This window comes from Eleutherodactylus coqui, chromosome 1 (genome assembly GCF_035609145.1).
Source record: "Eleutherodactylus coqui strain aEleCoq1 chromosome 1, aEleCoq1.hap1, whole genome shotgun sequence".
Taxonomy (NCBI): Eukaryota; Metazoa; Chordata; class Amphibia; order Anura; family Eleutherodactylidae; genus Eleutherodactylus; species Eleutherodactylus coqui.
This window is the reverse complement of record NC_089837.1, coordinates 428179216-428204177: the sequence shown is the minus strand read 5'-3', so window position 1 is coordinate 428204177 and position 24962 is coordinate 428179216. Positions and strand designations below refer to the sequence as shown.

Sequence of the window (24962 nt, the reverse complement as noted above, 5' to 3'; positions counted from 1 at the left end):
TATGATTTAAGGCTGTACAGCTCTGATGTTGGAAGACGTCCACCGGGGTTCTCTTACTGTATATTGCCAGCCTCTCTGCTGTCGGAACCTATCCAACGTGTCACCTCATGCAGTACTAGCTTTAGCCAGCAGATAGCGCTGTTCTATAACAGCAGAAAAAGAGTAAGCCCCCTAGGAAAACCAGGATACAAACTGGATGGAAAGGGTTAAATACGAGAATGAAAATTTTTAATGTCTTTAAATTATTTGTACAAGCAGCTATGTTTCCTGAAAGGCTCTTGTCACAGACAAAGTCCTTTAAAAAAACAAGGCTTTGTGACTAGAGATGAGTGAGCACGCTTGGATAAAGCAGTTACTCGAGCGAGCATCGCTCTTCTCGAGTAACTGCTTACCTATCTGAGCAGGCTCGGGGGGGCAGCGGGTGTTAGTGGGGGGGTAGAGAGAGAGCCTGCTCGGACCAGTAAGCAGTTACTCGAGAAGAGCAATGCTCTTTCGAGTAACTGCTTTATCCGAGCGTGCTCGCTCATCTCTATCTGTGACCTGAAACACTGAGTGTAAAAAGGAAGGAAAATATGCAAAAGTCAAATTCTCATTCTTTTATACAGTGTATTATCTAGAATACGACCACAACCTGAATAAACCTAATAATATGGGTAATTTGGTACATGCTATGTTAACAGTAAACAAAAAGTGTCACTTGTTGCTAACTGTCACATGATCACTGGGCTCTTTAATAGGTATCTGGAGTTATTTTATTCTAATTACATTCGCAGTAAGGGGTCTATGATCTAATACATTTTTAAATGAGGCACTCCTTAATAAAGCTCTGCACATACTCCTAGGTATGTAATACGTGTTGGATTTGTTAAACGAAGATAGAAGCAAATGGACATACTGTACTTGATATATTGAGCGTTTAACGATGCTGTCAAATCACACACTATTTTTTGTAAAAATAACTTTTTCTTTTTTAATATCAAGTCTGTCATAGCTGAAAGTGCGGCGTCTGCAGTGTCTGCGCTTCTTTATTCCAGAGTCTTGTGGTTCGATTGTAAGGGAGAAGTTGGAAGAACAATACTTTATTGAAAAGCCTGACAAGAACTCCTGCAGGGAATGAATACTGATGTAGAAATGTGAGCTCGCTTTAAATACTCACATGTTAAATCACTCCAATGACATTGATTGGGAAACCAAGCCAACTCCATATTGATTTTCCTCACGACATATCTAGTTTAGATTTCTTCAGATGGTATTGGAGTGCGATTTTTATATTCTTTAGTAAGAAATTCCCTTTAAGTTCCCTTTAATGTACATTCGATTACAAAGATAGTTTTTGAGCAAAGAAAAAAGAATATAGTGCGTACGCATCAAAGAATTCACAATGTAAATTACTGTTTTTCAGAACATTGTACACCTTGAAAAGCATAAAATGCATAGCAATCTTAAGAAAAGAACTGTTATGGAAATTGCCTGCTACGTGGGCTTCATGCAAAGTGCTGTTTGCAAAAGTTTAGTGTGATATTATTTCAAAAGAACTAATATAAGAAATTCAGTAGGCACAAACTGGGAAGAATAGTGTACGAGGGACCTGGCACATGGTCGACCTTCATAAGCATGGAATACCAAATCTCAAATCAATGCTAGATAAGGGGTCATTCAAGTTCTTTTCTTTGCTAAAATATGAAAAGCTGAGGAAAAAAAAACCATTCAAGTATGCAAATAGTAGATAGAGGCAAGTGTGAGGCAATAAGTTGCATTTTACCATTGAAATCTGTCATGGCATACCACTACTGCAACTCAACCGTCACTGGAGCCCGTGGCCGGGTGCTGCCAACTTCCATGTCTGCACACCATACCTTCTCAGCTTCCCTGGTCTCTGCCTATAGGGCTCATGCATGCTCTCTACCGCTCCTTAAAGGGCCAGCGCTCACTCCCTAATTCAATTTCCCACCAATTCCACTGCACCTCCAGCTATGTTAGGCATTCTGCCACACTAGAGGTTATCTGAGCAATTTGGTCTCCTACTGCCATTTTTTATTAAATAAAGACTGTATTTATAAGAAGTGTAGAATCACAGAATGGGAGCATATACCCCCCACCACAAAATTTAAGAGTTGTTACTCAAACAAGCAGTCATGGATACCGGGATTTCCGATAAGATTGATTAGGAAACCAAGCCAACTCCATATTGATTTTTTTCCCCTATTAGAGGTTACCTAAGCAATTTGGTCTCCTACTGTCAGTTGTTTTTAGGATAGAATCACAGAATGGGAGCATATACTCCCCACCACAAAATATAAGAGTGGTTAAACAAATAAGTCATCATGCATAACATGATTACAGGATTTCCAAGAGGAAAAAAACCAACATGGATGGGATGGAGGAGGGGAAGCTAGAGAAGAGGGGGAAGGAAGATGAAGAAAAAGAAGAAGAAGAAGAAAGGAAGTAGAAGAGACAAAAACAAGAAAAAAGGGAGGAAAGATCCAAGAAGCTCAGGAGATCCGTGTACTCGGCAGATTACTGAAATTCCATCCAATACAACTAAGTTCAGTAAAACCCGTTGTAAGTATCATGGAAGATGTCAAATACTCCCTGTGCATAACAACATTGATTTTGGCAAACCAGAGGGAGAGGGTGGTAGCATTTTGCTGTTTTCATTGTGAAGTGATGCATACCCTGGCAGTCATCATTGGAAAACATGGGATGGACTGTTTGTAGATAGGAAGGGGGATATCACACTGATAAAGCAGGAACAAAGCCAGACCATGGTCAGAAGAGAGCCAGGTCTTTTTTTTTGTACCACCTCTTTTACTTTTCCGAAAAAGGGCCAAGAACATGGCAAGCCCAAAATATATGAAAAAGGAGTCTCCCCTCCATAGCTCCAGCACAATTTGTTGACTCCTGGCATGAAGGTTTGTAACTGAGAATAGACCCTATAATTAGCTTCCTGAAAACGTGAACTTATGGAAGTTAGAACTTTTGTAAGTTAGAAGATACATTGTCTTTGTGCTGCAGATAAGGAGAGGCCAAGATACACTTCTCAATGCAGCAGATACAGAGAGGGAGGTTGATCAGGACGGGTTGTAGGAGTAAATAGGATAATGAGAGGGTGTATCAGAAGGAAGACATAGAGATTCAAAGTTTCCTCTCTCTGAAAAGAAGCCCACAAAGGGAGGCAATGCAGGTAGTGCATTAGTTGAAGGAACCTTCAGTTCCTTAATGGGTGCAGTTCAGTAAACAAAGCTAAGTGGTCTAAAGATAACCAATTCAAGCTCTCCACAAAGTGCAGTACATAAAAAGTGACCCGCCCCCCACACATAACCTGAAAATGGGATCAGAGAATTGTAGAGTTGGAAGGGACCTCCAGGGTCATCAAACCAACTCCCAGCTCAATGTGGGATTTTCTAAATCATCCCAGACTGATGTCTGTCCAGCCTTTGTTTGAAGACATCCTTTGAAGGAGAACTCGCCACCTCCATGGCAACCTGTTCCACTCATTGATCACCCTCATTGTCAGAAAGTTTTGACAAATATCTAATCTGCGTCTCCTCCAGTTCAGTTTCATCCCATTGCTTCTAGTCTTTCCGTGTACAAATGAGAATAGGGCTGATCCCTCTGCACTGTGACAGCCCTTCAGATATTTGTAGACAGCTATTAAGTTTCTTCTCAGCTTTCTTTTTTGCAAGCTAAATATTCCCAGAATCTTTAACCGTTCCTCATAGGACATGATTTGCAGACCGCTCACCATCCTAGTAGTTCTTCTCTGAACTTGCTCCAGTTTATCGATGTCTGTTTTAAATTGGGGCGCCCAGAACTGGACACAGTATTCCAGATGAGGTCTGGCTGTGGAGGAGTAGATGGGGATAATTACCTCTTGTGATGTAGACTGCATGCTTCTCTTAATACATCCCAGAATTGTGTTTACCTTTTTTGCTGCTGCATCACGTTGTTGACTCATGTTCAGTCTGTGATCTATTAGTATACCCAAGTCTTTTTCACATGTGTTGCTGCTTAGTTCAGTTCTTCCCATTCTGTATGTGCTTTTTTTCATTTTTCTTTTACAGATGTATTGCAGTTCTCCCTGTTAGTCGCCACCCACTGTTCAAGCTTGTTTAGATCTTTTTGAATCCTCTGTCCCTGAGTTCCCTGATCAACCCAGTCCAAGCTTTTGTCATAGAAGCCAGGGGTAAATTCCGGATAACCCAGGATTAGACACATGGGAGATGGCAGAGGAATAATATAAGATCTAACCAGGAGGGATTCACAACATACGAAAGTGACACCAAACATAGGATGGTTTTTAAGTGGGCGGAATAGATGGGAGCTCAACCAGGTGGCAGCTGAAAGGACTGCATTTATTATCGTATTCATAGTAATGTCGACAGCATATGTACAGCTGAGCTTTAGCATGAGAAAGTATGAGAGAACAGTTTGGCTCATGTTTTTGAGAAAGGGAAATTCTGACCTCTCCCATGAAGAAACGTTTATGTGAGAGCTCTAAAGCACCAACTTCCTCCAGGAGATTTTTAATAGCTTGCGCACATTCACGCTTGAGGCGGAATCCATGTTTTACTAGAATTCCCCTGACAAGGCATTTATGTACCTCCCAATGCAATAATCAACATCCCCAGAGCAATTAATGAAGAAGTAATTGCCAAACACAATAATGTGGTATTTAAGGACTATTGCCATTTACGAGGCAAGGCAACAAGTAAGGTCACACAAAAACGTGGTCCGAAAACGTAATGTTATTAAGGTGGTGCACAGTCAAGCAGGGTGCATCTGCATACAATGCTGATACTCCAACTAATGTGTCTGAACACACAATTTGTCTGTCTTTAGCATGGATGGGCTATAACAGCTGAGGCCCACTTCTTGTGCCATTGAGAAACAGAAGGATAAGACTCCAAGGGGCAAATGAGTGCAAAAATTGGATCACTAAAAAACATTCCCTGGTGGACAAACATGTCCTGGTTATATGAATACAGATTTCTGTCGCATCATGCTGATGGGAGGTTCAGAAGTGGCATGCATCCTTTCTCTGCGCTGTGCAGAGCATGTCAGTATTCCTTTCCATATTTGTGGAAACTGTAAGACACTATCCTGTCCACATGGGCCAGTATTCCTACAGAATGATTTCAACACCTAGTAGAATCTATGCCACAATGAAATCTGCAGTTCTGAAGGCCAAATGAGATCCAATAAGTCACTAAATGGGTGTCTCTAATAAAGTAGCCATTCAGGGTGGCTTCACACGAGCGTGTTTTTGTGCATGCATATGCGTGCACAAAAACACGCTTCTATTTAAACCAATGCATTCCCTGTGCACATGTCCATGTTGTACAGGTGCGTGCCTGTAAAGAGAGGACATGCGTGCACCACAGGGAATGCACGCCTTGTCTTCAATGGAGCCGCGGCTGCTGCGTCAGCTATTGAATGACAGCACTCACCCATTCATGAATTCATGAATGGGTGGGTGCTGCCTCTGATTGGCTGAGTGCAGGGACCAATCAGAGGCAGCTCTCAGCTGTCATTCAATAGCTGAGAGCTGCCTCTGATTGGTCACAGTGCTCAGCCAATCAGATGCAGCCCATTCAGTAGGCAGGAATTTTAAATCCCCGCCTGCTGAATACTACTGAGAGCAGTGCAGGGAGAAGAGCCGGCTGGACGCGGCTGAGCCCCGGTAGGTGAAGAAAGGTGAGTATTCTTTTTTTCTTATTTTAATCACCATTTATTCTTGTTTTTCAGGAAAGGGCTTGTATTTAAAGCCCTTTCCTGAAAAACAATTACAGGATACCGGCAGCTGAATCCTCTACTCCTCTCTCTGACAGCTGTAGTAGGGAATTCTTTATTCCACGCAGGAATGAAGAATTCCTTTGCTGCATCTGTCACAGATGTGTCAAGTGCAGCAGGGAATTCTTTTTCCTCGCGGGGATGAAGGAAACATCTGCTGCATGCGGCAGATGTGTTCTTCATCCCCGCGGGGACATGGCAGCCGCTGAAAGGTAAGTTTTTTTTTCTTTTTTACACAAAAATTCTTGTTTTTCAGGGAAGGGCTTATATGACAAACAGTTCAGGGGTGCCGGCAGACCATTGCCTTCAATGGAGCCGCTGGCAGCAGCTGCGGCTCCATTGGAGGCAATACACGGACCTTCATACACGCGTGTTTTTGCACTTACATAGGTGCGCACCTATTTACGCACAAAAACACGCTCGTGTGAAGCCACCCTGAGTGTGGATTAGAGGGGTTGTCCCACAAAGCAAGCCCTGTAAAGGGAACCTGTCATAAACTAAGTTGGGCCACTCTCACAAACACTTTTACAGCATTAAACACAGCGTTTTAAATGCCGCACTAAATGTGGTGAATCTCCTCCATTGATTTCAAATGAACGTTTGAACGCGGGTTTTCTAATACCACGATTTTTGAACACTGTTTACTCTACTTTAGTGCATTTCAGTGCTTTTTAGCGCACCTCATGACCCATTGTAACAATGGGGTGCGTTAAACACTGTTGAAAGCGTTTGAAAACACCATTTTAAAACGTTTTTTAAAAAACAGCATTTTAACAGATGCCTGTGGGAGAGCTGGCTTAGGGTGCTTATAGTTTAGGTGATGTAGAGTCTGGGGAGCCTATTTTCATTACTTACCCGGTCCCAATTCCTGTGGTGTTCCCTGGCAAGGTCAGCAAACACACAGCCAGCTTGACTTTTCTTACAAGGCGCACATACTGCTGTAGAGATGAATGGGAGTATGTGCATACAGCCTTCCTAAAAGAGCCAAACTTGCTGTGCACGTGCTGACTTGGCACCGCAGGAACGGAGGACCGGGCGAGTATGAAGACAGGCTCTCCGGACTCCACCTCACCTAAACTATAAGCACCATAACTTACCTTATGGTGCTTATAGTTGATGACAGATTCCCTTTAATCTCTGCAGCTACAAATGTTGTACTTGTTACAATTACTTTAGGCTACAGAGTTTATCAAGTTGTTTTTCCATTTATTATTGAATTCTGGATGTGTTCCTTTGATTGAGCCTCATTTTTACGAATTTGGCTAATATTTATGACAGGAATATTATATAAATTGAAGTCAATGACTCAGTAATCAATTATTCTGATGTCTTCCGATTCTCATGTATTTCATGAAACTAAAAATATCCTAAGATAGGTAAATGTACAGTGAAGGCTCAAGGTTACTATGCGAGACGACATATACTGTACCTCTTGTCTATGCGTTTATCAGCCCGAAGATGAGAAGCTTGAATGTACAGTTTGTGCAGAACAAGTAGCCTTAGCAGCAGATAACTTACATGGTATGGGTTCTCTGGGTTGTAGTCTGTCACTCGCTCAGAGGATGGTTGTGTTTCATTGACTCGTTGAGCACGTCGGTTTCCTTGGCGTCTAGTGTTGACTTCTTCTGCTGCAGCCTCAAATTGGTCTAGGTTTAGGTTCTGAGCTTGCCTGCCTTTTCTTCTTCTAACATCCCTTTTACCTCGTTGACTTTCTAGATACATGGAAATATAAAGTGCATTTAGTAGTTTATAAACGATATAGGTCTTCTATATCTAGATTGGAACCAAATTAGCTAACAACTGAGATACATGTACAGTAAATTAAGCAGATTAATACATCAGATGTCAGTCTTGTGGACATAAGTGTTTACATGGTAACTTAGGAAGGATAATGGTGTCCTCACTATCTGAATCCACTAACTAGCCAGATCTGGAACAGTTATACAGCATAGCTGGCTCCGCTCTGATTTGACACATTCACTATTACAATTTGGAAACCCATTTAATTATAAATTATAGCACTTCTTCTGTTGAAGTAAACATCAAAGGTTAACTTTTAGAATGTTAATCCACACAGCAGCTGATAGAATAGTCACAGTCTTGTTTCTAGGATTAGCAACTGACACTGCAGGTCTTTGCAGCAAAGCTCTTCTTCCCAGGAGACACTATAATGAGGTGGGTTAGATGGAAAGCATTTGTGGAAATTAAAATGCGTCCTTTGGTTTCTTGGTGTAATTTCACAGATCTAACAGTCATATTTAAAGCAACTGGCACAAACATATTTACTGATTATAGATTCAGATCTTCCTTATTACAGCATATTCTATCTATCTATCTATCTATCTATCTATCTATCTATCTATCTCATATCTACCTATCTATCTCAAATCTATCTATCTATCTATCTATCTATCTATCTATCTATCTATCTATCTATCTATCTATCTATCTACCTACCTATCTATCTCAAATCAATCTATCTATCTATCTATCTATCTATCTATCTATCTATCTATCTAGTTCAATAGCTTAAAGACGTTGTCTGGCCCTAGACTGTTGATAACCTATCCTCAGGATAGGCCATCAATAGTTGATTGGTGGCGGTCCGCTACTCAGGATCCCCACCGATCAGCTTATTGAAGTGACAGCGGCAGTGTGATGAGTGCTACTGTCACTTCAGCCCATGCAGGGCACAGCGCACTACAATATATAGTAGTTGTACCTGGTATTGCAGCTCAAGCCGATTCTTTTGAATGGGACTAAGTTGCTCTCAGGTTATGTGACCGATGAACATGATGTCACATGCCTGAAAAGAGGTCACAGCCTCTTCAATCAGCTGCTCGGCGGGGATTCCTAGTGACAGACTCCCGTTGATCAACTATTGATGACCTATCCCGAGAACATGCCAACAATACTTTACTCCTAAAAGATCCCTTTAAGTCTTAACATTTTACTGCAATTAGGTATCTGATGGTATGATATGTAGAAGGTATACACGGGAAGACTGTTCACTCTGATGTCAATACATAATTAGTAAACTAATTAGGAATTAACCCTCCAGGGAAATGCGTGTTCTTAGGTCTCATGCCCATGGCCGTGACAGACTCCGCTAGCGTAATATCACAGCGGAGTCCGTCACACGTCCCCCAAAGACTCCATACTCACTTCTCCGGATCCGCCGCTTGAGTCCCATCCAGTGGGCGATGGCAGGGGGCGATGGCAGTGGGCGGTGACGCGTAATCACGCGATACTGCCGCTGTGCTCACAGCGGAAGTATCACGTGACAGCCGGCTTCCATTGACTAAAAATGGAAGCCAGCAGCGTGTTTTTCCGCGGCAAACAAACAATGCCGCGGTTTCTTTCATGTTGCGGAAATGTCTGTTCTGAAAGTCACCGGCTGCTCCTTTCAAATTTGTACAGTATGTTTGCAAATATTTGAAATATTACAGTTGAAATTGTGAAAAAAATAATTTTTTTTCCAAACTTTCCCCAATTTTGGCCCTTTTTATAAATATTCACAAATTGTATTGGCCTATTTTTACAACCTAAATGAAGTACAATATGTAGCGAAAAAACAATGTCAGAATCACTTGGATATGCAAAGCCTTTACAGAGTTATTCTGTTAAAGTGACACGTCAGATTTCATAAATTTGGCTCTGTCACTAAGGCGCAAACAGGCTTCGTCACTAACAAGTTAAGACAACTCTTTGTGTCATAACAAGTCTTTACCATATGATAAGAAGTCATACTCGGCCCAGTTATTGCTATATGCCCACTTCCACACTGGTCATCTATGGCAACCCTATGACAGCAAATAGATTGACATATAAAATGATTTTTGTTTCTTCCTGATAAATGTACATTGTGGGCACATATAATAATAATCTTTTTATTTTAACATATGTCACACAAGCCAAATGGAAATATAGTTTGTTGCTGCAGTGCAGCAAAATGACTGAATATGTAATTGTTTCTTAAAGGTTGACCTTAAGTTTTCTGTCTCTATTTCTGTTATTGAATTCTCTTACTAACGGCTAAAAGATTTCTTATTGGATTTTTAATACAACCAGCACTTAAGATGTATGCAAAAGTAGTTAAACTCTGTGCGGTCTATATATAGAAAATTCACCTTTGGGATATGTTGGTCGGAGCCAGAAGATGGGAAGATCTGTGCATAGTTCCAGGATCTTTGAGCTCAGGAAGCTGTTATCCTTTACCGGCTGGTCTGCAGCCACCCAGATAAGAGAATTCTCATCAAACCTAGCTGGCATGACTTCATCTTCCTGGCAAGACATAAAAGGCATGGCAAGTATAATACACAATATGTATATATGTGTGTATATATATATATCTTGTAGTATATTTTACTATTAGGTTATTAATGTGAGATGTGTTTCCGTGCTGATATTAGTATTTTGTATAATGAGGATGCTAAGGCCAACATTTATCAAAGAGAGTAAAGAGTTTTATTCCTTATCTACCACTTATGCAAATGGGAATTAAACTAAAGCGTAACACCATTTTAAACTAAGTCTTGATTTTTTATCTATAAATTAAAATATCATAATTTAAGAATGACATATGAGTTGATTGAGAATATAGGCCAAATGAAACTCCATCTAAAGTATTCTGCGCAAATCCTTATGGACTGACCTTAATAGGAGTGTTTTCTGGATGTGTACATGCATACGAGTATTTGTGATCTTACACGTGTAATTATACTATATCAGATGATATATTATTGCAAAGATCCAAAATTAACCATTTTTCAGTCAGACGAGCGAATATTTCACGCATGTATAGGCGCATTTTCAAAACGGAACTATTATAGCCAATGCTTTCCAATGAAGGCGGTCACATGTCCGTTATTTAGAAGCGGACAAAAATTTGCACCTGCAAAAGATAGGACGTGTGAGTGCAAATGCACCCGGTCACACAATTTTTTTCTACACGCAATGAGCACATTTTTTTTCCCCACGCCTATAATGCATGAAAAAGTTCACTTGTCTGACTGAGCCCTAAGACTGGATTCACACAGATGTATTTGTGTGCGCATTTGTGCATACAAAATTTAGACGCGCAATAGAAAAACAGTAGGAGCCATTGATTTCAATGGATTTGTTCACATGCGCATAGTTGGCATGCACATTTCAGTCATGCAAAAAAAATACCCAGCGTGGTCTATTTTTCTGTGCATTTGCATATTAAACTAATTACTAGAGATGAGCGGACGTACTCGGTAAGGCCGATTTCGCAATCGAGCACCGCGATTTTCGAGTACTTCACTACTCGGGTGAAAAGTACTCGGGGGCGCTGTGGGGCGGGGCGTGGCACGGTGGAACGGGGCGTAGCAGCGCGGAACAGGTGGGAGCTCTCTCTCCCTCTCCCCCCCACTCCCCTCTGCAACCCCCCGCTCACCCACAGCGCCCCCAAGTACTTTTCACCCGAGTAGTGAAGTACTCGAAAATCGCGGTGCTCGATTGCGAAATCGGCCTTACCGAGTACGTTCGCTCATCTCTACTAATTACACTAATCGGCCATTTCAATGGCTTAGAGCATTGTTGCGTGTTTTTTGCGCAAGACGTACAGTTAAAAGCGCACTTGCAAGCTCAATAAAGAGCTGTCATTCTGAAAAAAATGTGTATGTATACAGATATGCTCATGTGAATCTAGCCTAAGCTAAGTTTTTATGTATATTTCATATTAACAGATTTTATATCTCTTTCCAGTATTTTAGTATAACAGACGCTGAACCTGAAAGTCTTTGTCCATCTAGTCTGCTGTTATATTGTTTCCTTTTCATTGTTCTCTTAGGATAGATTGACTTTTGCAACCACGTTCCGCAGATCCGAAGATATATAAACCATGTTGTGTAGGGCGTACACAAATGAAAAAAGAAGGTTCCCGTGAGACTCATCTGCTGATCTGTTTGGCAATGTGGACAGAATGAACCTTGCATTTGGTCACACTGGTCGTGGTGAAGAAGAATGAAGGTCTACTTGAGCGGACCATATTAGTGCCTTCCATGGTATGCACAACCTTGACACTGTGTGAATTGATATTTCAGTATGTTTTGAGGTTGAAAACAGTTACAAGTCTATAAATTTCATGCTATCACCTTAATGTTATGTGATCCAGAGGAAAGCAAAACAACGGTATCGGCCCTCAATACATCTTGGGATTAGAAGTCATTTTCAAGTATCATTTCCTTGTAAGCATCATTAATAGATATTCACACACAAGACAAATAAAAATATACCAGACATTATATAATCCTACTGGTTAAGGCCCCTTTAGACCCAACGATTCTCGCTCAAAATTCGCTCAAAGTCGTCTATTGAGCGAGAATTGTTGGGTCTAAACGCTCGGATATCGTGCAGTTTTCGTTAAACAGTTTGCTCATCGTTGTCTTTCAGCGATCTGAAAGATAATGATGAGTCCTAACAGGACCGCACACTGAGTTCTCATCGGGATACCGCTGATACTATTGTTTCAGCTGTCATCCTGCTCGGAGAACACAGCAGAAGTATGCAGAAGACAAGCGGTCCAGCTGTCCTCCGTATACCCCGGTGGAGCGCTCAGCTGTATACCAGCTGAGCGCTCCGTGAACACAGCAGGAGTATGCAGAAGACAGAGCTCCAGCTGTCTTCTGCATACCCTGCTCGGAGCACTCAGCTGTATACCAGCTGTGCGCTCCGAGAAGATAACAGCTGTATACAGAAGATAGTAGTCCCGCTTGTCTTCTGCATACAGCTTCATTTACACACTTGTGCAAAGTGAACGCTCAAAACTGTCACTCAAACTGCTGTTTGAGCAAATTTTGAGCGATCCTCTTGCCGTGTAAATGCACACAATGATTATCGTTCAAAACATGTCTTTTGAGCGAATTTTGAGCGATAATCGTCGTGTCTAAATGGGCCTTTAGTTTTTGTACTGGAGAAGGATGACATTAGTTTCTTGCCTGAGATGCCAATTTAGTTGCCCAGTTAGGGCTCCAGAGTCAACAGGTACTTTCCAGAGACTGAGATATGACTGTTGTAGAGATGGGAATCTAATATTATCTTTGATATTGGAGGCCTAGTGATATATTGCCCTTCTTGTGACACCTCATGAGTGTCATTGAAACCGTGTCCTTTCTTATTGCACATTAATGGCATATTTTTGGCCATGAATTTTACATTTTTTTTAATACAATGCATTATTTCAGGCATTTTTGTGTCTGATTTCTGGTGATATTTTTGAGAAAACCTTTTTTCAAGCATTCCCTATTGAGAAGTCTATGGGAAAATTCCTGAAAAAAAAGCTATTTCTAGAGCATGTTGTGATTTGCAAAAAAATGCCATGTACCCATAAAACACATAAAAATTCAGCAAAGCTGCTACAAAAAAGCTTGCACTGTTTGTAGTGTATTTCTTAATAGAGATGACCGAGCGTACTCGCTAAGGCAAACTACTCGAGCGAGTAGTGCCTTATGCGAGTACCTGCCCGCTCGTCTCAAAAGATTTGGGTGCCGGCATGGGGAGGAACGGGGGGGGGGGGGGGGGGGGGTAGAGATCTCTCTCTCACTCTCTCCCCCCGCTCCCCCTGCTAACTCCCGCAACTCACCGCTCTCCCCTGCCGACACCCGAATCTTTTGAGACGAGCGGGCAGGTACTCAAATAAGGCACAACTCACTTGAGTAGTTTGCCTTAGCGAGTACGCTCGCTCATCTCTATTTCTTAACTATTGACCTTTTGCTGATATTTCGCTGTGGAGTTTTTACCCCCCCAAAATTGTCAAAAACTGCAACATTTTATTAACACTGAGTGTGAAACCATCTTTCAGGATAATAATTGGATGTACTAGTTTAGCAACATTAATTACTTTCTATCTTAATAATGAAATAATCTACTTATAACTTGAAAGAAGACAGAAAAAAATGCAATTAGCTTGTCTTATAATTACCCATAGATGAAACATATGGAAGAGTGGGAATAAAAAATGGCCTTTATTTGAGGTGTGAAAAGCACATACATTAATTATTGATATCTCAGTAAGGGCGCTGACGGGCATGAAACATGTAACAGTAGCTAAACACACAAGGTACAGGATCTATCCTCACAATGCTGAGAGACAGTAACACGTTGAAGCCATCATGTATTTTTCTAAGTGGAGATCTGCATCCACTGTGCTGCCATCAGCCTGACTTATCTAAGTGTACTCAGGGGTGGGGTGATGTTTGTCTTGTTATTACATATATGTAGCTCCAGTGTAGAAAGTGAGTGACTAATGAAAGTGTCAAAGGGAACATTAAAAGGAAACAACCTGAAACAATGCAGATATAATTCAAGAAAGGGCCAAAAATGATCAGGAACACAACCTGCACAATAATACATTGTAGATCCAATATATATGAGAAGCTGAAACGGAAAAAGTTCTATAACTTGTATCAATATTTTCCTTTATAACAATATGTGTCCTTGGTTAGTCACACGCCAGGCTGTAAAAAGCTGGAATCTTTAACATCCAACATTAAAAGTTTATACAAATAGCACAAGGAACTAGGGTGTTTTTCTGGTTGATTCTTGGTTAGTTTTAATTAGCACTGACTGACATAGCATGCCACCCTGGCCCCCTGGCATAGCCCGCCCCTGCGTGCAGATCCATTATCAAATCTGTACCTATGTGTTCATTAGATAAACAGGTCAAGTCTTTAACCACTAGAAGTAAGCGATGAAGGTTCTGAACAGCAGCAAGCAGAGATCTTAAAAACAGTGAGACATTTAAATAAATGGGGCATGTGGGATGCTGGGACAGGTGCGTATAGCTTTATTTATTACTTTTGGACACTGGCAAATGGATTTAAAAAAAAAATAACTTGAATAGCCCCTTTCATTCACTTTCCTCTATACATTTTAACTCATTTGCCCAAAAGGTGCCACCAATGTGAACAAGCTGACACCCAGAGGGTTGGTACAAGGTATAACTGAAGTGTGGTGCTGGACATGCAGCAGCTGGAAGAGATGAGTATAGCGTTTTTTTCTTGTTTTTGGCCAAGGTGCACAGAAATAAAAAAAAATAATAATTTAGACAACCCCTTGCATTCATTAAATTTTAATTATTATGTGCCTAAATCATCCTATGACCCCTTACTCCACATCGCCTGTGACTTCTTCTCCTCCTATGTCATCACAAGTAGTTTTAACTTCTTTTTCCACCCCCTTTCCCTCTGTGTCACTTCTTTCTCCCAATAACCCTGTCACCCAATGCCTTTCCTGTGCCATTGCTTGTCAAACACCTTCCCCTGTGCCCCATTATCTGCACATCAGCAAGCCAGATTAAACTGCTATACTTTTAGTTCAGGTAATGCGGGATATTGGATGCTAGCAGGCATAACAGTCTGTTAAGGCCCATTTAGACGGGACGAAAGTCGGCAAACATTGCCCGACCCTCGTCCCCGCACGTACTAAGTCTCGTGCACCTGCACGGAAGCAAGTATCGTTGGCTGGCTTACAGCAGGGAGACTGCAAGTGATTTCTCTCCTCTCGCCCCCGCCCCTCTCCATTGACATAACATAGCGGCTACTCAGTACTGAACAGCTGCTATGTACACTGGGCAATCAGCGATCTGCTCATCGTTTATGCAGCATAAGTCATCTCATCACTGCGCCTACTGCTGCTGCCCACAAGTCACTGTCTGTCACACGTAGTCTCTCTGCTACAGACAGCGACTCACTTTCACCCACTGACAAACAGCAGCATGCCAATGGTGGCTGGTGCTAGACTCGGAGGGCCGTGGCTGCTTTACAGCATGTGCCCTGATCATCACAATGACCACCTAGCGCTGTAGGTAGTGGCAGTACAACACCAAGAAATTATAATTATCAAATAATTATTAATGAAATTCAACTAATGCACCCTCTTCCCACACCTCAAAAAATAGCACCCCAGATGGTCATCTATCTCTGCCTACCAATCTTTCTGGCCCTGGACATCCATCACATACAACCGTGACTGGAGCTAGATCCAATTGCTGCTGCTTGCCAGCTTACATGCATTTTCAATTCTGACCATATAACATATAAGCTGGCAGCCAGAAGGATTTGCTCTGCAACTAGGGGGTTAACAAAAATATGGAAACACTGTACGAAATGCATGCCTTAGGTTACATGGGATTATAAATCATATTTCACAATACTGCCAATAAATGTTAACTATATCAAAAGGGCATCTCAATGGTAATGATTAAAATCCCATGCGGATCCCTGCTAATGGTCCGGGATCCATACATGTGTACAGCAGAGTTAGTAGGCTCTGCTGTAGTTGTTGCGTGATACGATGATCTGTATAACAGCGCCAACAAGCGGTAAGCGTCGTTTGTCTTTGAGACAGCGTTCTGCACAGTTGTGTGGGAATCGTGGCAAAGCTGATGAAATTCCAACATGATCAAATTGTTGGGGCCCGTATGGTGGGTGTCTCTGTGACAAAGATAGCGGAAGGTTTTGCTGTATAACGAAGCACAGTATCCAAGATTATGACTGATGATCGTTATGTAAGGTTGTGTTGAATCCACATCTTGCATGTAGAACAAGAAGTAACTTCACATATAGATAGTATACAAGCTTAGTATATAGTATAAATATAATGTTATCACATTCCAGTACTGCCCACGCTGTAACATAAAGGAAATTATAATAGGACCTTACGAAAACACAGTCACAACACTATAAAGTATATTGCTGTAGGGGTCATTCTACTTCCATTCAATTATTATGTCTTTATGAAATTACCATAGACATAACTCATCACAAAGAGAATTCTGCTCCTAGGACCACAGAATAAGGTTGCAAAACGCATGTATATGAAGCCCATGGTTTCCAATGGGTTATTTCACATGAGATGTTTTAGGCCTGAAAGAACCCATTGGAAGCCATGGGCTTCACATACATGCGTTTTGTAGCCGTGATTTTGTAGCCCGTGTGAAAGAGGCCTTACACATTCCTTGGTACAGACTTGTAAATTGATTAGAAACTGACCCTTCCTCGTAGGACAAAACTGATCCATAAGAACTGCTATGTGTTTGCCATACGGAAATACCGTATTTTTATGTATATAAGGCGCACCCCTAGTTTTCCCTCCCAAAACTCAGAAAAAAAAGATGTTAAACATAGAATAGTACACATGTTTATGTAGTGCTTTTTTATGTTTAAACATCACTAAAAGTCCCTGTTATACTCAGCAGCCGCCCTCTCATCGCTGCCGGCAGGTTCTTTACTGCTCTCCCCCTTCACTTCCTGTTTACAGGTTGCTATAGGGACCAAGTGCAGGAGACTGCAGACCCAGCTGGCCAGCGCTGACAGGACATGGCTATTGAGTTTACAGTGGTTCTATGTTGGTGTGTGCTGTCTAGTGTGTATACTAGTAATTATTAGGAAATGATAGTCCCAGTATTTCTGGTGGCGCAATGCGCCACAAAGCTCTGCTACATGGTACATGCATTATGATCCACACAACACAACCACAGCTTGGCTCCTTCCACAGCAGTGACATCATCACAGCTCCTTCAGCCCACTGGATCTCTATGGTGGTGTAGGTCAGTGTGTTCTGTCAGGACTGCTGAGTTGTGTCTGAAATAATAACAGTTTAGTTGTATTCTCATTTTCTTATTTTTGTCCTCCCCTTTTCAAGTGCCCTAACTGTGTTGTTCTTCTGTCGGTCAGACTCTGTGTTTTATATATGTTGTAGGACCTTCAATGGCGTCACCAGTGGGCGGAGTAATGACATTAATAGGGGCAGAGCATCAGAAGCACTCACTCACATACTACAGACAAGTGATCGTTAGTATTTTGATAGTGTGTGTGGGGTGGCGTCAGGCATATTCACCTAGCTGCTGCTCTCCCTCTCCCCACTGCTGCTCTGTACTGTACCTGCATGTTAGTGTAAGTTTTTGCCGTATCACATCCGATGAAAACTTACACTATAATGTTGGCTTACCGTGTATAAAACGCGGGGGAATTTTTGGGTTAAAAAATTTGTCAAAAAAACGTGTCTTAGGCCGCCTGCACACGGGCGGAAATCCCGCGGCGGTATTTCCCGTGGGATTTCCGCCACTGAAAGTTTGCATAGGAGTGCATTACAATATGCACTCCTATGCAGACGGCCGCGGTTTGGCCGCGCGAAATCTCGCGCGGCAAACAAACCGCGGCATTTCCTATTTTTGTGCGGGGCTCGCACTCACCCGGCCGCCGACTCCGGTCTGCGCATGCGCCAGCTGCGCGGCAGCCGGCACATGAAAGAGCCGGGGCCACCAGGAGCGGGTGAGTACGCGCTCGTCCCTGCAGGCTCTCGGGTCGGGTCCCGCGGCGAGAATTCTCGCTGCCGGATCCGACCCGCTCGTCTGCAGGCGGCCTTATATACGGAAAAATACGGTACATGATGGCAGTAAGACTGGATATTAAGTTTCATTATTCCAGTGACTGCAGAAATGCATGCAGCATAAAAATATGTAAGGTGCTGGTGTGCTATCATTGGGTAGGACAAGGTATTACACCCTGCTGCATAAGCAGCTTTACTATTCATTAGGACTGTTACAATACTGCAGCCATTGCTCTCATTCCCAACATATAACAGTGGATATCGTTCCTCCTTAAGGAGAGCACCTAGAGGGTGGGTGAGGAGACTTATAAGAAGCCATCCATGCTTCCCTGGGAAATATGCAAATAAGGAAGCCTCTCACTAGACAAGCCTAGATTCTACTGCACACTGATGAGAGGCAAAAACCCAAAACAGCTGTCTGTGTATGGTATTCTGGCTTTGTTTTTAATTCCCAGTCATTGTTATAAGACCCTGTATAAAGAATCTAACACTGGCATGCAGGAATGATGCCGTCCAATAGGTGGCGCTGCAGAGGCATTGTTCCATCTGCCATACGGGGATAACTCGGCACAGCAGGGTCTACTGCCGCCCTCGTCTGTTAAGGGATGCACAAGTTTAGGTTGATATGACTTTCCTTTATGCAAGTTAATGTTCCGGGGGGATTTCTTTATTGTATGCAATGATCCGCATTCAGCCATTAGATGAGTAAACGGGTATTCCAGTGCATCTCTTGTGCAGTGCATAATTCATCTCCCTTTTGGTTTATGAAACGATCTGAAATTAGCTGATGTTGATTTTCCTGAAATATAAATTGACTGTAGAACATTTATTACACAGATAAAACCCGGCGGAGGGGTGAGCGGACACAACACACGAGAGGCACTATCATATATTAGTTTTTTGTATTTTTGGTAACTCATCGTATAGGAAACATGTTTTGGCAGGCTGCTAGATCACAACTATTGTCTCCTATCCCGCTTTTCATATATTATTCACATTTAAATGTATTTCAATATAAACCGATGGCATTCAGTTACAGAAATTCCTTAATAAATGGCACTAAAAGTGAGTGTCTGGACATACAGCAGGGTTAGATCCATCGCTATTAGGCCTCATTCACATGGCAGGATTCCGGCCAATATTCTGCATCAGCATTTGTAGGCCAAAACCAGGAATACCAAGAAAATATAATGAAATGCTTAGCATATAGAATAGCAATGAAAGGCTTAGCATATTTCCTGAGGTTTAGGACAGATGGGCGTGATTTTGTCCTGTTCTGCAGCCATGAAAATCAGTAGTTAATACTACATGCGAGAAAGATAGGGCGGGACTTATGTTCCTGCTTTTGTTTTAAACTCACTTGTAATAGTACAGAGTTTGAATGGCCTGAAATAACACCAAAAAACTGTGATACATGCGCAGCTGCGAGTGTACGCGCACATACACCCATCTGTTTAAGCCCTTCGACTCCTAGTTTTGGCTTATATATACTGAAGCATAATGTTGACCAAAATACTGCCATATGGAAGAAGCCTTAGACCTGTGTCCTAAATTGCATTTGCACAGTGTTTTGTGTGCGCAAAATTTACACACTCAACACGCAGTGAATAAAACCCATTGATTTCAACCCATTGGTTTGATCACATAAATGTATGTTCACTAGAGATGAGCGAACGTACTCGTCCGAGCTTGATACTCGTTCGAGTATTAGCGTGTTCGAGATGCTCGTTACTAGAGACGAGTACCATGCGATGTTCGGGTTACTTTCACTTTCATCTCTGAGACGTTAGCGCGCTTTTCTGGCCAATAGAAAGACAGGGAAGGCATTACAACTTCCCCCTGCGACGTTCAAGCCCTATACCACCCCCCTGCAGTGAGTGGCTGGCGAGATCAGGTGTCACCCGAGTATATAAATCGGCCCCTCCCGCGGCTCGCCACAGATGCATTCTGACATAGTTCAGGGAAAGTGCTGCTGGTGCCGGAGCTGCTATAGGGAGAGCGTTAGGAGTATTTTTAGGCTTCAAGAACCCCAACGGTCCTTCTTAGGGCCACTTCTGACCGTGTGCAGTACTGTTGAGGCTGCTTTTAGCAGTGTTGCACAATTTTTTTTGGACAGCCATTATCTGCTATTTATCCTTCTCTGCAGAAGTATCGCATCCTGGTGTATAGTGGGGATGCAGACATGGCCGTCAACTTTCTGGGCATTGAATGGTTTGTGAATGGACTCGACTTGGAGGTCAGCAGACTTAAGTGATCATGTAGGATACTGTATTAAACATTTTCTGCATCTTTCATACAAGTTTTATATCTGCTACTCAGTAATTCTTTGTGATTTGTATTCACTTCTGTATGTACAGCCGGTGGGTTCCAGGGAGCCACCCATGCTGTCGGTCCACACGGAGTTGTAACTACATGTGTCCACTTCTAAAGAACCCCAGTCTGACTGGGGCATGCAGTGTGGGCCGAAGCCCACCTGTATTAAGCACGACATTACTACCTCAGCTGTGATGGGCAATGCTATGGGATATATTTATGTGCCGCCGGTGGCTTCCTGGCACCCACCCATGCTGTCGGTCCACAGGGACTTCACAATAGGGAGTTGTACCTGCCTGTGTCTATGAATTAAAAAGCCCGGTCAGGTTGGGGCATGCAGTGTGGGCCGAAGCCCACCTGCATTTAATCTGACGTTAGCTCTGCTGTCCAGGGCACTGCAATGGGATACATTTATGTACAGCCGGTGGGTTCCAGGGAGCCACCCATGCTGTGGGTGCACACGGAATTCCCATTGCGGAGTTGGGGATTCCCAGTTGTACCTGCCTGTGACTATTTATAAAAAACTGCGGTCTGACTGGGGCATGCAGACACCTTGACAGAATGAATAGTGTGTGGCACATAGGTTCCCCATTGCTATGCCCACGTGTGCAGCTCCTGATGGCGGTGGCACAGGATTATATTTCTCATTGCTTCTGTACAGCATTGTGGGCTATCGCCCCGCCCCTTTTAAAGAGGGTCGCTGCCTAGCCGTGCCAACCCTCTGCAGTGTGTGCCTGCAGTTCCTCCTCATGGCAGACGCACTTATAAATAGACATGAGGGTGGCGTGGCATGAGGGCAGCTGAAGGCTGCGCAGAGACACTTTGGTGTGCGCTGTGGGGGGGAGGGGGGGCGGTTGGGCAGCATGTAACCCAGGAGAAGTGGCAGTGGAGTGTCATGCAGGCGGTGATTGTGCTTTGTTGGAGGTAGTGTGGTGCTTAGCTAAGGTATGCATTGCTAATGAGGGCTTTTCAGAAGTAAAAATTGTTGGGGGGGGGGCCCACTCTTGCCGCTATTGTGGCTTAATAGTGGGACCTGGGAACTTGAGATGCAGCCCAACATGTAGCCCCTCGCCTGCCCTATCCGTTGCTGTGTCGTTCCCATCACTTTCTTGAATTGCCCAGATTTTCACAAATGGAAACCTTAGCGAGCATCGGCGATATACAAAAATGCTCGGGTCGCCCATTGACTTCAATGGGGTTCGTTACTCGAAACGAACCCTTGAGCATCGCGAAAATTTCGTCCCGCGTAACGAGCACCCGAGCATTTTGGTGCTCGCTCATCTCTAATGTTCACACAAAAAATATGTAGCATGCTCTACTTTCCTGCGCACGAAAATAGCACATGTTGAACTAATTAACTTGATTGCCCATTTCAATGATGAGAACATGCTTCTGTGTTTTTTGCGTGCATAAATATGTACGTAAATATGCTTACGCCACTGTGACACAGGCCTTAGGGCTTATTTAGACGACTGTATATCGGCTTGGTTTTCACGCCGAGCTGATATATGGTGTCCTTGTCTGCAGGGGGGGGGGGAGTATGGAAGAGCCAGGAGCAGGAATTGAGCTCACGCCCCTCGCCACTATTTGCAATGGGAGGGGTGGGACAGGGGTGGAGCTAAGCAGGGGGGGCTTAGCTCCACCCCCATCTCGCCCCCTCCTATTGCAAATAGTGGCAAGGGGCAGAGAGGAGGCGGGAGCTCAGTTCCTGCTCCTGGCTCTTCCATCCCTCCCCCCCCACAGATGAGGACACCGTATATCGGCTCGGCGTGAAAACCAAGCTGATATACGGTCGTCTAAATAAGCCCTTAGCCTGAGATTCCATTGTCAAGCTACTGACTGCTATTGACATTTATGGTACTCTCTAGTCTGTAGATTACAGTCTGATCTATAACCTTGTGACAACATGGACGGAAAGCCAGGGGGAAGCTTTAAATTTTCCATAAGGAAGCCAGGGGCGGGGGTCTTTAAATTTTCCTCAGATTGCACCCACCCTCAAGAGCAAAGATTCCTTTAATGGTAGGTGAATCTGGTATGGGGGTATGTTTTAAAGAAAATTTGATTTGCACTGGACATAAAAAATACAGCAAAGGCTATGTTATACCTTACATCCAAATTCAGTCTAGACACTCACTTACTATGTATAGTCTTACACAGAAGATCCATATTTGCAACCATTTTTTATTCCTCTAAAGACATCTACACTAAAAGATAAAACAACTTTGTAAATGATCTTTGTTAAAAATATCCTGTCCTACTGTTTTGTGTCTCCAACGTCTGTGTGATGCGTCTCCATGGTTACAGACTACAAACAAACCCTGTGTAGTCTGATCCTTCCTTGACTGATTTGCTGATACTTTTTTGCAGTATATGTTTTGATCTACAACTGATGTAAACTCCTTAATAACATGAGACACTGGCAGAATTTTGCTTCAGTTTCCTTCAGCTTTTCCAATATGTCACTCACTGACCTGAAAATATAATACAAGTCTCTGTTCACATCTGCATGTGTTCTTTATTACTGAAGTCGCAATGTTCTGACGAATCTTTCATACGACGCTTACCACTGATGCCCGATAGACTTTGCTGACTAAGGGCCCCTTCATAGGGGCGTATTTTCTGTCCATATTATGTCCGTATTTTTTATGGATGTAATACGGACAGCATGCAACACCATTGATTTGTATTGGCCTATCCAGATGAGTTTTTTTCTCTGACTGATCGCTCACATAAAAAAATGCTGCAGAAATCTATAAGAGGTGCCAACTGTGCACACAAAACGCAAGAACGTGCGCTATACGTTGCACAATTCTATGAACAAGAGAACACATCTGGACCCCATTAGGCTAAATAGCCTTGGAAATCAGGGCAGGGGAGGGATGCATAGCATGTGAACAGGCCCTGTGTGTGCAAAAAGCGCAGTACAATGTGCCAATATGTGGGCAAATCAACCTTGTTAACTGCGCAAATACATTGCGCTGAGGCAAGCTTCTTTGCACATATGCTAGTCTGAAGAAGCCTATAGTCTATAGGATCACGGAAAAATTCAGGAAACATGCTTTGTTTTTTTACACATGTTACCAGAAGACAGCAGGGAAAAAAAGTTAATTAATTTGGCTTTCTTGCTTTCCTCGTGAGCGTAAACAGATGCAGTGAAAATGTGGCATTTTCAGAGACTGAAATTGCATACACCCATGTGAATGAGCCCTCACTGTGGAGTCCGATAGATGTCTGAAGTTTTGAAAGGATAGATGCAATGGATGGCACGTTATTGAAATAATCAGTACAAGTGATCAAATTATCTCAAGTTCAGGTCCCCTTTGGAGATTAAAGAAGAGTGTTAAAAATAAAAAAAGGATTTAAGAAACTTTTTGTAACAGTTAAAAAATATTAAAAGTTTAACCCCCCCCACCTTTTTCCATAAAAAAACTAAACTATTAAAACCCTCCACATATTTGGCATTGCTGTATACATAAAGGTCCAGATTTATTAAAATGTCACAATATTTATCCTAGATGGTGAAGGCTGTGAAAGATGGATAGAATGCCACAATTGCGATTTTTTGTTTGTTTGTTTCCTAGCTCCCAAAAAATTTGAATAAAAAGTGATCAAAAAGATATTTTTTTCCCAATAATAAAAGTTTTAACTCACCTCGCAAAAAACGAGCCCTCATACAGCCAAATTGATGTAAAAATGATAAAGTTACAAATCTCAGAATATGACGACGGAAAGCAATTCTTATTTAAGAAAAAAATTTATTTACTTTTAAAAATAGAATACATTTAAAAAACAATATAATTTTTGTATTACCATAGTCGTACTGACCCATAGAACAAAGTTCTTATGTCATTTTTTTAATGCACTTTAAATGCTCTAAAAACTAACCCCACCAAAAATGACACAATGGCATTTTCTTTTTTCAGCCCTGGAGTTTATTAAGTTCAAGCACGTCGGCAATCTCTGCTACTATCATGGAAGTGAATAAGTCCATTCAAAAGAAGGGAGTTCATATTTGTGTGAGTTTTGTACATCGTGCGACGCACAAAATTCGCTCCAGATACTTGCCCGTGTGAATGTAGCCTAAGACCGCTTTCACGTGGGCGACAAAATCGTGCGATTTTTCTCACGATGTGACAGTGCTACAAATCACATGTATGTGAAGCCCATGCTTTCCTATGGGTTCCTTCACATTAGCAATGTTTTGTCTGATGTGATGTTGCGAGAAAAAAAAATTACGGCATCCTCTATACTGCTGCAATTTGCGATATTTTGCAGCCCATGTTTCCCTAAGGAGTCTCTTTGTTTATTGCATCTCACAAACTAGCGATTTTCATGAGATGTGATGCATTACCCCTAAAATAAGCCCTAGCTGCATTCCCATTTAAAAAAGGCATTCTTACCTAGCAGGCTCGGTTTAGGTCCTTCTGCTGCTGTCCGGAGCTCCGCCGGGCATCTTGCAGTCCTCATTCACCCACAGAAGATCACTTCCTGGTTGCAGGATT

The 24962-nt window shown here is 42.5% G+C and overlaps 1 protein-coding gene across 1 annotated transcript in view; it reads right to left on the bottom strand.

Moving 5' to 3' along the window:
- CNMD (chondromodulin) overlaps nucleotides 1-24962 on the bottom strand; it is a 74635-nt gene that overhangs the window by 8857 nt on the left and 40816 nt on the right. Inside the window, exons 5-6 of the mRNA XM_066581453.1 lie at nucleotides 9924-10077; nucleotides 7312-7505 (exon numbers count right to left, since the gene is read on the bottom strand). Of these exons, the coding sequence (XP_066437550.1) occupies nucleotides 7312-7505; nucleotides 9924-10077 (348 nt within the window). The remainder of the gene's footprint in view (nucleotides 1-7311; nucleotides 7506-9923; nucleotides 10078-24962) is intronic.